Source organism: Triticum dicoccoides, chromosome 2A, assembly GCF_002162155.2.
Source record: "Triticum dicoccoides isolate Atlit2015 ecotype Zavitan chromosome 2A, WEW_v2.0, whole genome shotgun sequence".
Taxonomy (NCBI): Eukaryota; Viridiplantae; Streptophyta; class Magnoliopsida; order Poales; family Poaceae; genus Triticum; species Triticum dicoccoides.
This window is the reverse complement of record NC_041382.1, coordinates 652,925,662-652,940,945: the sequence shown is the minus strand read 5'-3', so window position 1 is coordinate 652,940,945 and position 15,284 is coordinate 652,925,662. Positions and strand designations below refer to the sequence as shown.

The 15,284-nt window shown below is 45.9% G+C and overlaps 1 protein-coding gene across 1 annotated transcript; it reads left to right on the top strand.

Moving 5' to 3' along the window:
• Nucleotides 1-6,625: 6,625 nt before the first annotated feature.
• On the top strand, nt 6,626-8,551 carry LOC119359774. The gene is made up of 3 exons (XM_037625863.1): nt 6,626-7,125; nt 7,427-7,703; nt 7,781-8,551. Exons 1-3 carry the CDS (start codon nt 7,108-7,110, stop codon nt 8,434-8,436), a joined length of 951 nt encoding a protein of 316 aa, XP_037481760.1. The 5' UTR covers nt 6,626-7,107; the 3' UTR covers nt 8,437-8,551.
• The last annotated feature ends 6,733 nt before the right edge of the window (nt 8,552-15,284 follow it).

The following is a 15,284-nucleotide window of genomic DNA, read 5'->3' as shown; positions in this document are numbered from 1 at the left end:
AAAATGCGGCAATTGCTAACATGATTCGGACAGACTTAAGCATCGCTACGGGTGAGAAGGTCTCATCGTAGTCAATTCCTTGAACTTGTCGAAAACCTTTTGCGACAAGTCGAGCTTTGTAGACAGTAACTTTACCGTCAGCGTCAGTCTTCTTCTTGAAGATCCATTTATTCTCAATTGATTGCCGATCATTGGGCAAGTCAACCAAAGTCCACCTTTGTTCTCATACATGGATCCCATCTCAGATTTCATGGCTTCAAGCCATTTTGCGGAATCTGGGCTCACCATCGCTTCTTCATAGTTCGTAGGTTCATCATGATCTAGTAGCATGACTTCCAGAACAGGATTACCGTACCACTCTGGTGCGGATCTTACTCTACTTGATCTACGAGGTTCAGTATTAACTTGTTCTGAAGTTTCATGATCATCATCATTTGCTTCCTCACTAATTGGTGTAGGTGTCACAGAAACTGGTTTGTGTGATGTACTACTTTCCAATAAGGGAGCAGGTACAGTTACCTCATCAAGTTCTACTTTCCTCCCACTCACTTCTTTCGAGAGAAACTCCTTCTCTAGAAAGGATCCATTCTTAGCAACAAATGTCTTGCCTTCGGATTTGTGATAGAAGGTGTATCCAGGTCGCCCATCCCCTCCGCGTGTTGCTCTGCTTCTGGTTCTCAATATCACTCTCTTCGCTTGTTCTAGCGCAGCGGCATGGACTGGGATTGAGTGGGGTTTTCAGGTGCGGTGGGGGGTGGGGTGGGTGGGGCGGCGCCTTTTCGAGGTTTCTCCTGTGCCGGTGCTGCACTGCCTGCATGTCCCGTCCCTATTCAAGTTCACATTTATTTTTCAACTACTGCTAAAAAAAGTTCACATTTATTTATTTCCTACCAAAAAGCCTATTTATGTATTTTATGGCAAGGTGCTGCCCGGGGATGGATGATTACTTGTTGTGATGCCGCTGGCTTCTCTTTTACAGAAACACGGGAGGTTCTTCAATTGATTTGCAGATTTCGGCCCGCCGGAATAGTTGATTAGATTTCGGGCTGGAGATTTGCAGATCAGGGAGGCGCATTGATGCACCGGCTATATTTTTGGGGTATGATCAGGTCTCAATCGACAGAGATTTAACCAAGTCTCAGTCAAGTAACATAATATGCAAATGAAAAATGAAAAATTAAAAATTAAAATTTTGCATGAATCTTAATGTAAGATCTCAGGGATATAGAGCATAATTGGTTTGTTGCTAATATTTGGCTAGCCAAATGTTGGCAATACCAAGACTTGCTAAATATTGGCAACTTTATATGAGTTAGGCAAGACAACTTGGTAACCAATTAATTAGTATCAATATTTGGCACAATGCCAAACATTGGCATGCCAATTTTTGGCACAAAACCAATTATGCTCATAGTATCGACTGAGACTTAACGAAGTCTCAGTAGCAAGACTGATATTTGTGTTAGAGCGTCAAACGATCCGGACGGGCTACTCGGCCAATGATTGGACCGGACGCAAAAACGCTACCCGATGGGTCTCCGCACAACCAACTCAAACGTCCAGACCCGCAAAAAAAAAACTCAAACGTCCCGACTGACCGACATTCCCTATATCCTACCTATAACTAGGGCGAACATAGAGATGCCCAGACGCGTGTGCCAATCGGATTGACCGCTAGGGCTCGCGTCAATTCACCCATATTCGCTCCTCCCACCTTGCTCGAGCAGTTCTCTTCTCATCTTTGCCCGTCCTTCTCCGCACAACCATCACCGGACTTCTGTCGCTATCAGTGCTCCGCCGCCATTCCCAACCCAAGGCTTCGCCACCGGACGCCCCAACTCACACGCTGCCGACCAGGTCGCCACCGGCGCCGCTCCGGTACGGCAAACTCTCGTATATTTGCACCTCGCGCTCTACGTGTTCGATGAAATGTGCGAGCGGAGCATTACTTCAAGGGTTCCATCAAGGGCCGGTCCACGTCTTCTGTACACAAACTACTTCACAGCGGTCCCAACATTTCATGAAACTTTCTTTCATCGTTGCTACCGGATGAGTAGAAACTTGTTCATGCGGGTAGTGGAAAGGCGTGGAGAAGGCTGATGGCAACTTCAAACTGAGAAAGGGTTGTTGCAGAAAATTATCCTTCTCTCCTCTACAGAAATGCATGACTGCTCTTGGGATGCTTGCTTATGGTAAAGTAGCGGATGCAATTGATGCAGAAATCTGGATGGGAGAGACCACGGTCCTGGACACCACAGAGCAATTTGCACCTATTGTGGTGAAGGTGTTCGGACCAGAGTATGAGAGAGCCAACTATGGAGGACACAGAAAAATTGTTGGCAATTGGATCAGCAAGAGGATTTACTAGTATGTTAGGTTTAGTTGATTGCATGCACTCGCAATGGAAGAACTTCCCAAAAAGTTTGTGTGGGCAATACCAAGGTCACGTCAAAGAAGTCATCATCATAGCTGAAGCAGTGATATCGCATGACTTGCGGGTTTGACATGCTTTCTATGTGATACGTCTCCAACGTATCTATAATTTATCAAGTATTCATGCCATGTTTACAACAATTTTATATAATTTTGGTATGATTTGATTAGAACTAACTCGGACTAACGTTGTTTTCAGCAGAACTACCGTCGTGTCATTTTTTGTGTAGAAATAAAAATTCTCGGAATGGCTGAAAATTTACGGTGATTTTTATGGACCAAAAGAGACCCCCGAGGCATCGGAGTTGGGCCAGAAGAGTCCCGAGGCGACGGCAAGGTAGGGGGGCGCGCCCTACCCCCGGGAGGGTGCTCCTATCTTGCCGCTGCCTCGTGTGACCCCCTTGACATGAGACCGACGCCAAAAATTCCTATAAATACCAAAACCACCAGAAAGAAACCTAGATCGGAAGTGCCGCCGTCGCAAGCCTATGTAGCCACAAAAAACCAATCTAGGCCCTCTCTAGCACCCTGCCGGAGGGGGACATCATCACCGGAGGCCATGGAGGAGGAACCCGGAGGGGGCCATCATCACCATGGAGGCCAAGGACCAGAGGGAGAACCTCTCCCCATCTAGGGGGGAGGCCATGGAGGAGGAAGCACAAAGGGAGACCCTGCCCCCCTCTCTCTTAGTGGCACCAGAGTGCCACCGGGGGAACCATCGCCACGGTGATTGTCTTTATCAACATCACCATCTTCATCACCTTCCTCATATCTTTTAAGCGGTCCACTCTCCTGCACCCCGCTATAATCCCCTACTTGAACATGGTCCTTTTATGCCACATATTATGATCCAATGATGTGTTGCCATCCTATGGTATTTTGAGTAGATTTCTTTTGTCTTTTGGGTTGATTGATGATCTAGATTGGTTTGAGTTGTGTCATGGGTTTGTCATGGCAGATGTCCTCGTGAAAGGACTTAGTCGTGGAGTCATCGCTACGGGTTAGCTTAAAGGGGTTAAACCGGACAAGGGGACACAAGGGATTTTATACTAGTTTGGCCCCTTCGTTGAAGGTAAAAGCCTACGTCTAGTTGTGATTGGTATTGTTAGGGTTTCGATGACCAGGGAGCGAATCCGCTTGCCTGGCTCTCGAGTAGTTGTCTGTTGTCCCTAAACCGCGGCCGGGTCGTCCCTTTATATACATAGGTTGACGCCCGCGGGTTTACAGAGTCCCGAGGCCGGATCATAAACGTGTCCGGCTCGGTCTCTATTCCTTTAACTTACAATACAAGTTGCATGAAAGAGTCGGTTTTACATCTAGAGGCCTTAACCCGCCTATGGGCCTTGGGCCTTTCGTAAAGCGCCACCATCCTCATGTCTTCATGGGATTCTATCTTCATGGAGCTAACCCAGCCACTCCTAGCCGGTTTACCTCCAGTAATCATATCCCCAACATTAGGCCCCAGATTGATTTGAACTTGTTCATGTCAATCTTCAATACTTAGAAAAATTCTTGCCCTGGCAACTTCGTATAAGTCTGGTAAACCGCCGTGATGTCATCCTTTAGATCCGTAGCAAATCGTTATGATGTCATCTACCCGTTGAAGCCGAAGATTCCCTTCATTAATGAATATCCAACCATCGAGGCGACATCGTTATTAACTATCCATTTGAGCTCCTCGATTCCCGCACTTGTTGTTTATCGCTTTGCCTTATAAATAGGACCACAGGCCCTTCTCTTTTTTCCCCTTCGTCCCCTTCACTTCTTCTTCCTCCTTGCGACGCCTCTACCCCTGAGCACCGCCGCCGCCACTGAGCTTCGCCTCCGTCTCTCTGTTGGCCGCTGTATCAACCTGGTTGCCCCAGAGAGTCGCGGTATACCTCCGCTGCTTCAACAGCCACTGTAAGTCCCTTCCTTGATCCGTTGTAGATCTACCTAGGGTTTCCTCGTTCGTCGAAGTTCATCGAGGCTCCAGCGCTGCTCTTCCGTTGTTTCTTCTTAGTCCATGGATAAAAACTTCAAACTTGATGTATTCCACATAATGGCTTATCTTCTGTTACCAAAACAAACCTTTACGCGCATAAAACACTGATCTGGTCCCCCATGAACTGCTTCGAGATCAACCTTTTAGGTCTAAATCCTTTTATTTTCCTGTCTTACGGTAGATCCAAAATTTCTCTGCATCCTTATGAAATTTGTTTTTACCTTACTTAGTCAATTTTGCCTTAGATCTGTATCCTCTTTACCACATAGGCGGTTTACCATTGTAAGAGCAATATATCATATACCATTAGCCCCCTGGTGAACCGGACAAACCTTTCACCTCCGTTGTTATACTCCGATTTAACAGCATGTGCATACCTTTGTTCTGATATGGCCTTGTCATTCATTATTGTATCAGCCTCCGGTTTACGCAATTTACATACATGTATGTCTTTATCCCGTCACATCTTATATATCAACATGAATGATTTGTAAACCGGTATTTCCTTTCAACTTTTCGCTTGCAATGGCCAAACAGTTTTATGCTTGTAACTGGGCTCCTTCCCGAGTCACTGAAGAACATCTTAACGGAATGGTCAGGATTGGTACTTTGCCAAAAAAGAATGAGATCTGGTGGCGAGTTCCTGGATCGGAGAATCCTCCTACCCCTAAGCAGGGTGAGGTAGTGGTATTTGTGGATCACATAGGACGTGGTTTCAAACCGCCTGGGTCAAAGTTTTTCCGGGATGTGCTTGCCAGTTTCCAGCTCCACCCTCAAGATATTGGACCTAACTCGGTATCCAATATATGCAACTTCCAAGTCTTCTGTGAAGTGTACCTACAGGAAGAACCAACTGCTGAACTGTTCCGGGATTTTTTTCATCTGAACCGGCGCATTGAATTTGTAGATGGACCCAAACTGAACTTGGGGGTGTCTCAATTCAAAAAAGGAAAGAGGTCTAATTTCCTCATGCCAAGCTGCACAGCCACCCCAAAGATTGGAACCAAACCTGGTTCTACTGTAAAGATACCTCCCCCGAAGACGAGAACCCTCTGCCGAGCTACCGTGCTCATCGGCTCTCCAACACTCATCCACTGCCGCAACGTTTAAGCGCTACAGAACGGGCCTCATATGCCCCTCAACTGCCAAGCTTCGAGCCTTTATGGCCAACGGTTTATCAGGCGTCGATTTTGTGCGTTGCTGGATATCCTGGAGCATCTTGCCATTAAGCCGCCGCTCCGATTTAATGTGTGAGTACACTGGTGAAGTAGGAGACTCCCAATGCCACATCAACATTCAATTAACTAATGAAGAAGTTACTGAGGGTGTCAAGAAGATTTTGAACGAATCGAAATCTGTCTGCCGCCAAACCGGCTTAAACCCCTTTTACACAAAAAACAAACTGCCTGCTGTAAGTACTGTCCTTCCTTTTTACCTTCGACATCTTTTTAAACTATTCAACCTGTGAATATCCTTCTGCTTGTTTATAAACAGGGTGATGATCCATTCTGGAAGAAGAAACCTGCAGAGAAAGCGGCAAAGCCCTCCCGCCCTAAAACAAAAACCGTCAAGAAAACCTCAAAGCGGAAGGCAACTGAACATATCAGCATGGAGCTGGATGACGATACGGATGAACCGGAAGTTGAGGTAGAACTTGATTCGCTTGGTTCCCTATTTATGCATCTCATTAACAATGATATTTATCAGGAGGGCGCGGAAGGCAGCCAAGCCGACGATGTAGAGGTAATTGTCCTTTCCTCCGGTTCAGACTCTTTGCCAACACAAAAAATCCGTCAAGCCATCTGGAAAGTAAGCTTTTCACATCCTCTTGCTCACTTGGATCCAACATTTATTTTGAAGAAGCAGCAGCACGAGGCTCGCCGTACAACCCTGCATAGCGGCCAAAAGGTCACCTCGACCGGTTTACCTGACACCCTGGTTCGAAAGCGCCGATCTGAGGTCTCACCTTCTTCTGACAATTCTTACCCCAAGGCAGGTTATTTTCGACAACCTCTTAATCCGTCCGATTCAAATTATCAGGTGACACCTCCCTCATCATCTGGCGAGTCAATAGCAACCCAACTCCCTCCTCTCAAAACTGTAGCTGGGTAAGTACTCCAACCCCTTCTTTGTATGTTTTCATACCTTGTATACTATGCTTAATTTTCACATCTTTTGTTTGTTTGTAGAGCCAAAGCCAGACCCAGCAAAAAAGCTCGGGTGAACAATCTGTCTGAAGACCAGGTGGTTCTTGAACAGGAGCAAACAGGTGAACCGGACCAGACTGGTGAACCGGAGGGTTCCAACCCTGAAGTCACCTTTGATGAGCCACCTCCTCAAGATCACAATACCGATGAACAACCAGAAGCTGATACTGCTGTGCCTGATACTGAACTGGCAGATCCAATCTGGGCTAGTCCGGTGAGAGCTACTGAAACTCCATCAACTCCAGACAAAGCTGCTGGAGATAAAGAAGACGAGGTTACCATTACTGGTATTGGTCACACCTCGCCTGGCCATCCTGCAATCTTGGCCCAACAAAGCGCCAAGGAAGAGCGTGCTGCCATAGAAAAAGGCAAATGGACCACTGACTTGTCAAGCTATGCTCGTCTCAGTGCTCAAGAACTCCACTCCAGTTTTCTAAACCGTCTGCACTCAAACCGTGATTATGAAGCCAGTTTGGTAACCTGATGAAAGAACGCTATGAGGTATTTTCATTACCTTTCCTTTCTTGATTTCAAAGTATAAACATCAGCCCCAGTAGCCCCTAAGGTCTGGTTTAGCTTGGCAAGGTAAACCGGGTCTTTAATAATTGCGTTAGTTTTGAACATATGTACATTAGCCCCCAAGTGTTAAGGATAATGCTTGCATTGTACTTGAGACTTGTGACAAATATGTTGATGAGAAAGCAAATAGACATTAGCCCCCAAGTACCAAGTGTATAACTTGTTATACACTTGGTACTTAGAAAATACATATCTCATTGTTGATATATCTTCACCTTTGTAGGCCGAGCTGAGTAAAAGGGATGCTCAAACTGCTGATCTTCAAGAGAACGTAAAGTCTCAACAAGCAGAAGCTTCCAAAGCCAAAGAGGAGCTGACCAATGCCCTGGCAGCTATGGAGAAGTTGAAAGAGACTTTCAACAAGGAGCGTGCTGACTGGGAAACAGAAAAAGCCGGTTTGATAAAAAAGGCCGAGGACGCAGATGCAGCCCTGAAACCGGTAGTGGAAGAACTGCCTGGCTTAAAGCGGCAGATTGGCGCCATGACATCCGCTGTATTTGGTAAGTGCTCTCTTGTGCAGTTTGTCTAATCATAAAATTTTATCGATGGCCGGTTTACTGATGCCGAACCATGACAGGGACCCGCATTGCTCATCTGGGCTCTGACATGCGGATGAAGCTTAAAGTGGCGTACACCTTGATGGAACAGCTATATTCTGGATCCCAACGTGCTATTTGCACTACAACATATAACAAGCCGGCGCCATCGTTGATAAAGGAAACACTTGAGAAGCTGGCCATGCTACCTGTCCAGATCACCGAATTGAAGAGATCAGCCGCAAGATCAGGAGCGTTGACCGCGCTAATCCGGGTGAAGGCATGGATTCCGGATCTTGAACCGACAGATATCATCAAAGGATATCCTGGCGTGAAAGAGGACGGTTCAGACTTCAATAACGACGATCGGCGAAGGCTAATAAAGGAGATGCGACCAATAGCAAGCAAACTGGCGGAAGACACAGATTTATCTCACTTCCAACTGGTTTACAATGCTGAAGGAAAGAGACAGCCTGCCGTGATCCATGATGTTGAAGAACTTGTGCCTCCAATCCATAAGCATACTTACGCTCCTGACATTGACCCCTCCAGCCTTGTCCATGAAGAGGTCGTACTTCAAGCTTTAACCGGAATCGATTGGTCAACGGTTGATTTCCAGCGTCTGGGGAGGGATGAAGAGGATGTGACTGCACAAGATGACCCTCAATCGTCAAGCCGTCCCGATGAAGCATCTTAGACCGGTGACCGGTTTATTAGCTATCGTTTGCCACTGCTTGAAAACAATTATTCAATTTGGGCCGTTTTGAAGCTCCTTGTAATAGGATAGCAGAAACACCTTTATCTGTTATGCCATCGAGCATGCTTGTGTTGTTTGATATTTTGAAAATTTGTTCTACTCTTGGAATCTATTTATGCATAGCCCATTATACTTTGTGTTCCTGCATATAAGAACTTGAAAGTGTCCTAGTGGTTTACCACTGGACGGGTCATGATGCCCAAAAAATATATACATAACTTGGATGGATAACCAAGATTTATAGTAACCAGATAAAATCAATAATATCTGTGACATACCTCGTTGGCTGACCAACTGCTTGTATGGTAAAGGTGAAAAAACACTAATCCGGAGTGTTATTAACTCCTTGCCCTCTTGCCGGTTCATATAGAAACCATATTGGGCCATAATAGCCGCATAATGCTGGTGACATCTAGTCAAAAACCAGACCGGAAGAATATACTACCGATTTAAAACTGATCATGTACTGACAACTAAGCGTTGAAAGTCATGCCGGGTTGTATCGAACACCGGTTTATCAGAAGATATTCATAAATCCCTTATCATAAAAAACAACAAAGACAAAAAAATGCAAGGCTTTTCATGGGCTGCCAGGCCCTAAATCAAGGCTTTTCATGGGCTGCCAGGCCGCTGAGTTAAACCATTTTGCAAAGCCTTTTAAGATGGACCTCAATCTTTAACCAATCACCATTTTAACGTTGACAAGTTCAGGGTCCATGGGATTGACTTGTCAAACGTTCGATGGGTCATACCAGGTTTACCTGGACGGAGTGGCTTACTTAAAGAGGCAGGATAACCCGGGGTTTTAGGTGAATACACTTGGCTTCCGAGCCTGGCTTGATAGCCTATTACAAGGGTGCAAGGTCGTTGTTCTTTGAGAAGCAAGGAGCCCCCAGGTAATATTTGAGCTGTGGTCAGTGGTAACCTATGTTTGAGTTGTGCTTAATGCAACAGACTCTCTTTGGTTCCACATAATTTCCTTTTGGCTTGAAGCCTATCAAGAGGTGTAGCTATGGTGTGAAGACAACCAAGCCCCCTAGTGATATACCTTTTTGGTTTTAAACCAATCAAGAGGCGTAGCTATGGTTCGGATACGACCAAGCCCCCTAGTGATTTTCGTTATATCTGTGTGACTGTATAGGCCGGGTTAATAAAATGCCGCTTTGTCAGTAGAAGCTCCTGTAGCTCACACATGATGTAAAAAGAACAGAGACCCCGCTTTATTCGAGGCTCCGGTTTATTATATAATATATACATTGTCATAAGTATGTACATAAGAAGAGCCAGTGGATCAAGTATAGTAAGGCCGAAGAAGGGCTATATTCCACAGCCGCTTGGTCTCCTCCTCCGATTTACGTGAGTCTTTGTGCTCTCGAACATCAATGAGGTAGTATGACCCGTTGTGCAGATTTTTGCTGACCACAAAAGGTCCTTCCCAAGGTTGGGATAACTTGTGCATATCAGTCTGATCCTGGATGAGTCGGAGCACCAGATCACCCTCTTGAAAAGTTCTGGTCTTAACCCGGCGGCTGTGATAATGTCGGAGATCTTGTTGATAAATCGCTGAACGTGCTGCTGCAAGATCACGCTCCTCATCTAGTAGGTCCAGTGAGTCCTGGCGTGCCTTCTCATTGTCAGCTTCAACATAAGCCGCCACACGGGGCGAGTCGTGACGGATGTCACTAGGAAGAACCGCCTCTGCTCCATAAACCACGAAGAAAGGCGTGTAACCCATAGATCTGTTAGGTGTGGTGTTGATGCTCCATAACACAGAAGGTAACTCCTCCACCAAACAACCCGGTGTCCGCTTTAAAGGAACCATAAGCCGGGGTTTACTACCTCTCAAAATTTCTTGATTTGCCCTCTCTGCTTGACCATTAGATTGGGGGTGAGCCACTGATGCTACACCAAGCCGGATGTGCTCTCGTTGGCAAAATTCCTCCATCTCACCCTTTGATAGATTAGTACCATTGTTAGTTATAATGTTGTGTGGGAAACCAAACCGGAATATCACCTTTTTGATGAATTGAACCGCCGTGGCTGCATCACACTTACTGACTGGCTCTGCTTCCACCCACTTGGTGAACTTATCCACTGCCACTAATAGGTGGGTCTTTTTGTCTTTGGATCTCGTAAAGGGTCCAACCATATCAAGCCCCCAAGTTGCAAATGGCCAAGTTATTGGAATCATCGTCAACTCCTAAGCCGGAACATGAGCGCGACGTGCAAATTTTTGACAACTGTCACACCTTTTGACTAAATCCTCAACATAAGCATGGGCTGTCAACCAATAGAAACCGTGACGAAAAGCCTTAGCCACCAAGGATTTTGAACCGACGTGGTGACCACAATCTCCTTCGTGGATTTCTCGCAAAATCTCACAACCCTCTTGAGGAGATACACAACGCTGAATTGCCCCTGTGACACTGTAACGATGTAACTCCCCATTGATTATGGTCATTGACTTGGAACGCCGAATTATCTCCAGGGCCAAGGTTTCATCCTCAGGTAACTCGCCCCAGTTCATGTAAACCAAGTACGGTACTGTCCAATCCGGTATAACATGCAAAGCTGCCACCAATTGGGCCTCCGGGTCAGGAATAGCCAACTCCTCCTCTGTTGGTATCTTAATCGACGGATTGTGTAGGACGTCAAGGAAAACATTAGGTGGGACCGGTTTACGCTGAGAGCCAAGGCGACTTAAAGCATCCACCGCCTCATTGTTTCGCCGGTCTATATGGTCAACTTGATAACCCTTGAAATTGAAGGAAATATGCCCTAGAGGCAATAATGAAGTTATTATTTATTTCCTTATATCATGATAAATGTTTATTATTCATGCTAGAATTGTATTAACCGGAAACATAATACATGTGTGAATACATAGACAAACAGAGTGTCACTAGTATGCCTCTACTTGACTAGCTCGTTAATCAAAGATGGTTATGTTTCCTAACCATGAACAAAGAGTTGTTATTTGATTAACAAGGTCACATCATTAGTTGAATGATCTGATTGACATGACCCATTCCATTAGCTTAGCACCCGATCGTTTAGTATGTTGCTATTGCTTTCTTCATGACTTATACATGTTCCTATGACTATGAGATTATGCAACTCCCGTTTGCCGGAGGAACACTTTGTGTGCTACCAAACGTCACAACGTAAATGGGTGATCATAAAGGAGCTCTACAGGTGTCTCCAATGGTAGATGTTGGGTTGGCGTATTTCGAGAATAGGATTTGTCACTCCGATTGTCGGAGAGGTATCTCAGGGCCCTCTCAGTAAAGCACATCACATAAGCCTTGCAAGCATTGCAACTAATGAGTTAGTTGCGGGATGATGTATTACGGAACGAGTAAAGAGACTTGACAGTAACAAGATTGAACTAGGTATTGGATACCGACGATCGAATCTCGGGCAAGTAACATACCGATGACAAAGGGAACAACGTATGTTGTTATGCAGTCTGACCGATAAAGATCTTCGCAGAATATGTAGGAGCCAATATGGGCATCCAGGTCCCGCTATTGGTTATTGACCGGAGATGTGTCTTAGTCATGTCTACATTGTTCTCGAACCGTAGGGTCCGCACGCTTAACGTTACGATGATAGTTATTATGAGTTTATGCATTTTGATGTACCGAAGTTAGTTCGGAGTCCCGGATGTGATCACAGACAGGATGAGGAGTCTCGAAATGGTCGAGACATAAAGATTGATATATTGGAAGCCTATATTTGGACCTCGGAATTGTTCCGGGTGAAATCGGCATTTTACCGGAGTACCGGGGGGTTACCGGAACCCCCCGGGGGGTTATTGGGCCTACATGGGCCTTAAGGGAGAAGAGGAGAGGAGGCAAGAGGTGGCTGCGCGCCCCTCCCCTTCCTAGTCCAAATAGGACAAGGGAAGGGGGGCGCCCCCCTTCCCTTCCTCTCTTCCTCCTATTCCCCCCTCTCTCTCCTTGTCCAACTAGGAGTCCTACTCGCGGTGGGAGTAGGACTCCCCTTGGCGCGCCATACCCTGGCCGGCCGCCTCCTCCCCTTGCTCCTTTATATATGGGGGCAAGGGGGCACCTCTAGACACACAAGTTGATCCTTGAGATCGTTCCTTAGCCGTGTGCGGTGCCCCCTGCCACCATATTCCACCTCGATCATATCGTTGTAGTGCTTAGGCGAAGCCCTGCGTCGGTAGAACATCAAGATCGTCACCACGCCGTCGTGCTGACGGAACTCTTCCCCGACGCTTTGCTGGATCGGAGCCCGGGGATCGTCATCGAGCTGTACGTGTGCTAAGTACTTGGAGGTGCCAGAGTAACGGTGCTTGGATCGGTCGGATCGGGAAGACGTACGACTACTTCCTCTATGTTGCGTCAACGCTTCCACAGTCGGTCTGCGTGGGTACGTAGACAACACTCTCCCCTCTCGTTGCTATGCATCACCATGATCTTGCGTGTGCGTAGGAATTTTTTTGTAATTACTACGAAACCCAACAGTGGCATCCGAGCCTGGTTTTATGGTTTGATGTTATTTGCACGAGTAGAACACAAGTGAGTTGTGGGTGATATAAGTCATACTGCCTACCAGCATGTCATACTTTGGTTCGGCAGTATTGTTGGACGAGACGACCCGGACCAACATTACGCGTACGCTTACGCGAGACCGGTTCCCCCGACGTGCTTTGCACATAGGTGGCTTGCGGGCGACTGTCTCTCCAACTTTAGTTGAACCAAGTGTGGCTACGCCCGGTCCTTGCGAAGGTTAAAACGGAGTCTATTTGACAAACTATCATTGTGGTTTTGATGCGTAAGTGAGATTGGTTCTTGCTTAAGCCCGTAGCAGCCACGTAAAACTTGCAACAACAAAGTAGAGGACATCTAACTTGTTTTTGCAGGGCATGTTGTGATGTGATATGGTCAAGGCATGATGCTGAATTTTATTGTATGAGATGATCATGTTTTGTAACCGAGTTATCGGCAACTGGCAGGAGCCATATGGTTGTCGCTTTATTATATGCAATGCAATCGCGATGTAATGCTTTACTTTATCACTAAGCGGTAGCGATAGTCGTGGAAGCATAAGATTGGCGAGACGACAACGATGCTACGATGGAGATCAAGGTGTCGCTCCGGTGATGATGGTGATCATGATGGTGCTTCGGAGATGGAGATCACAGGCACAAGATGATGATGGCCATATCATATCACTTATATTGATTGCATGTGATGTTTATCTTTTATGCATCTTATCTTGCTTTGATTGACGGTAGCATCATAAGATGATCTCTCACTAAATTATCAAGAAGTGTTCTCCCTGAGTATGCACCGTTGCGAAAGTTCTTCGTGCCGAGACACCACGTGATGATCGGGTGTGATAGGCTCTACGTTCAAATACAACGGGTGCAAAACAGTTGCACACGCGGAATACTCAGGTTATACTTGACGAGCCAAGCATATACAGATATGGCCTCGGAACACGGAGACCGAAAGGCCGAGCGTGAATCATACAGTAGATATGATCAACATAATGATGTTCACCAATGAAACTACTCCATCTCACGTGATGATCGGACATGGTTTAGTTGATTTGGATCACGTGATCACTTAGAGGATTAGAGGGATGTCTATCTAAGTGGGAGTTCTTAAGTAATATGATTAATTGAACTTAAATTTATCATGAACTTAGTACCTGATAGTATCTTGCTTGTTTATGTTTGATTGTAGATAGATGGCTCGTGTTGTTGTTCCGTTGAATTTTAATGCGTTCCTTGAGAAAGCAAAGTTGAAAGATGATGGTAGCAATTACATGGACTGGGTCCGTAACTTGAGGATTATCCTCATTGCTGCACAGAAGAATTACGTCCTGGAAGCACCGCTGGGTGCCAGGCCTGCTGCTGGAGCAACACCAGATGTTATGAACATCTGGCAGAGCAAAGCTGATGACTACTCGATAGTTTAGTGTGCCATGCTTTACGGCTTAGAATCGGGACTTCAACGACGTTTTGAACGTCATGGAGCATATGAGATGTTCCAGGAGTTGAAGTTAATATTTCAAGCAAATGCCTGAATTGAGAGATATGAAGTCTCCAATAAGTTCTATAGCTGCAATATGGAGGAGAACAGTTCTGTCAGTGAGCACATACTCAAAATGTCTGGGTATAATAATCACTTGATTCATTGAGAGTTAATCTTCCAGATGATTGCGTCATTGACAGAATTCTCCAATCACTGCCACCAAGCTACAAGAGCTTCGTGATGAACTATAATATGCAAGGGATGAATAAGACTATTCCCGAGCTCTTCACAATGCTGAAAGCTGCGGGGGTAGAAATCAAGAAGGAGCATCAAGTGTTGATGGTCAACAAGACCACTAGTTTCAAGAAAAAGGGCAAAGGGAAGAAGAAGGGGAACTTCAAGAAGAACGGCAAGCAAGTTGCTGCTCAAGAGAAGAAACCCAAGTCTGGACCTAAGCCTGAAACTGAGTGCTTCTACTGCAAGCAGACTGGTCACTGGAAGCGGAACTGCCCCAAGTATTTGGCGGATAAGAAGGATGGCAAGGTGAACAAAGGTATATGTGATATACATGTTATTGATGTGTACCTTACTAATGCTCGCAGTAGCACCTGGGTATTTGATACTGGTTCTGTTGCTAATATTTGCAACTCAAAACAGGGACTATGGATTAAGCAAAGATTGGCTAAGGACGAGGTGACGATGCGCGTGGGAAACGGTTCCAAAGTCGATGTGATCGCGGTCGGCAGGCTACCTCTACATCTACCTTCGGGATTAATA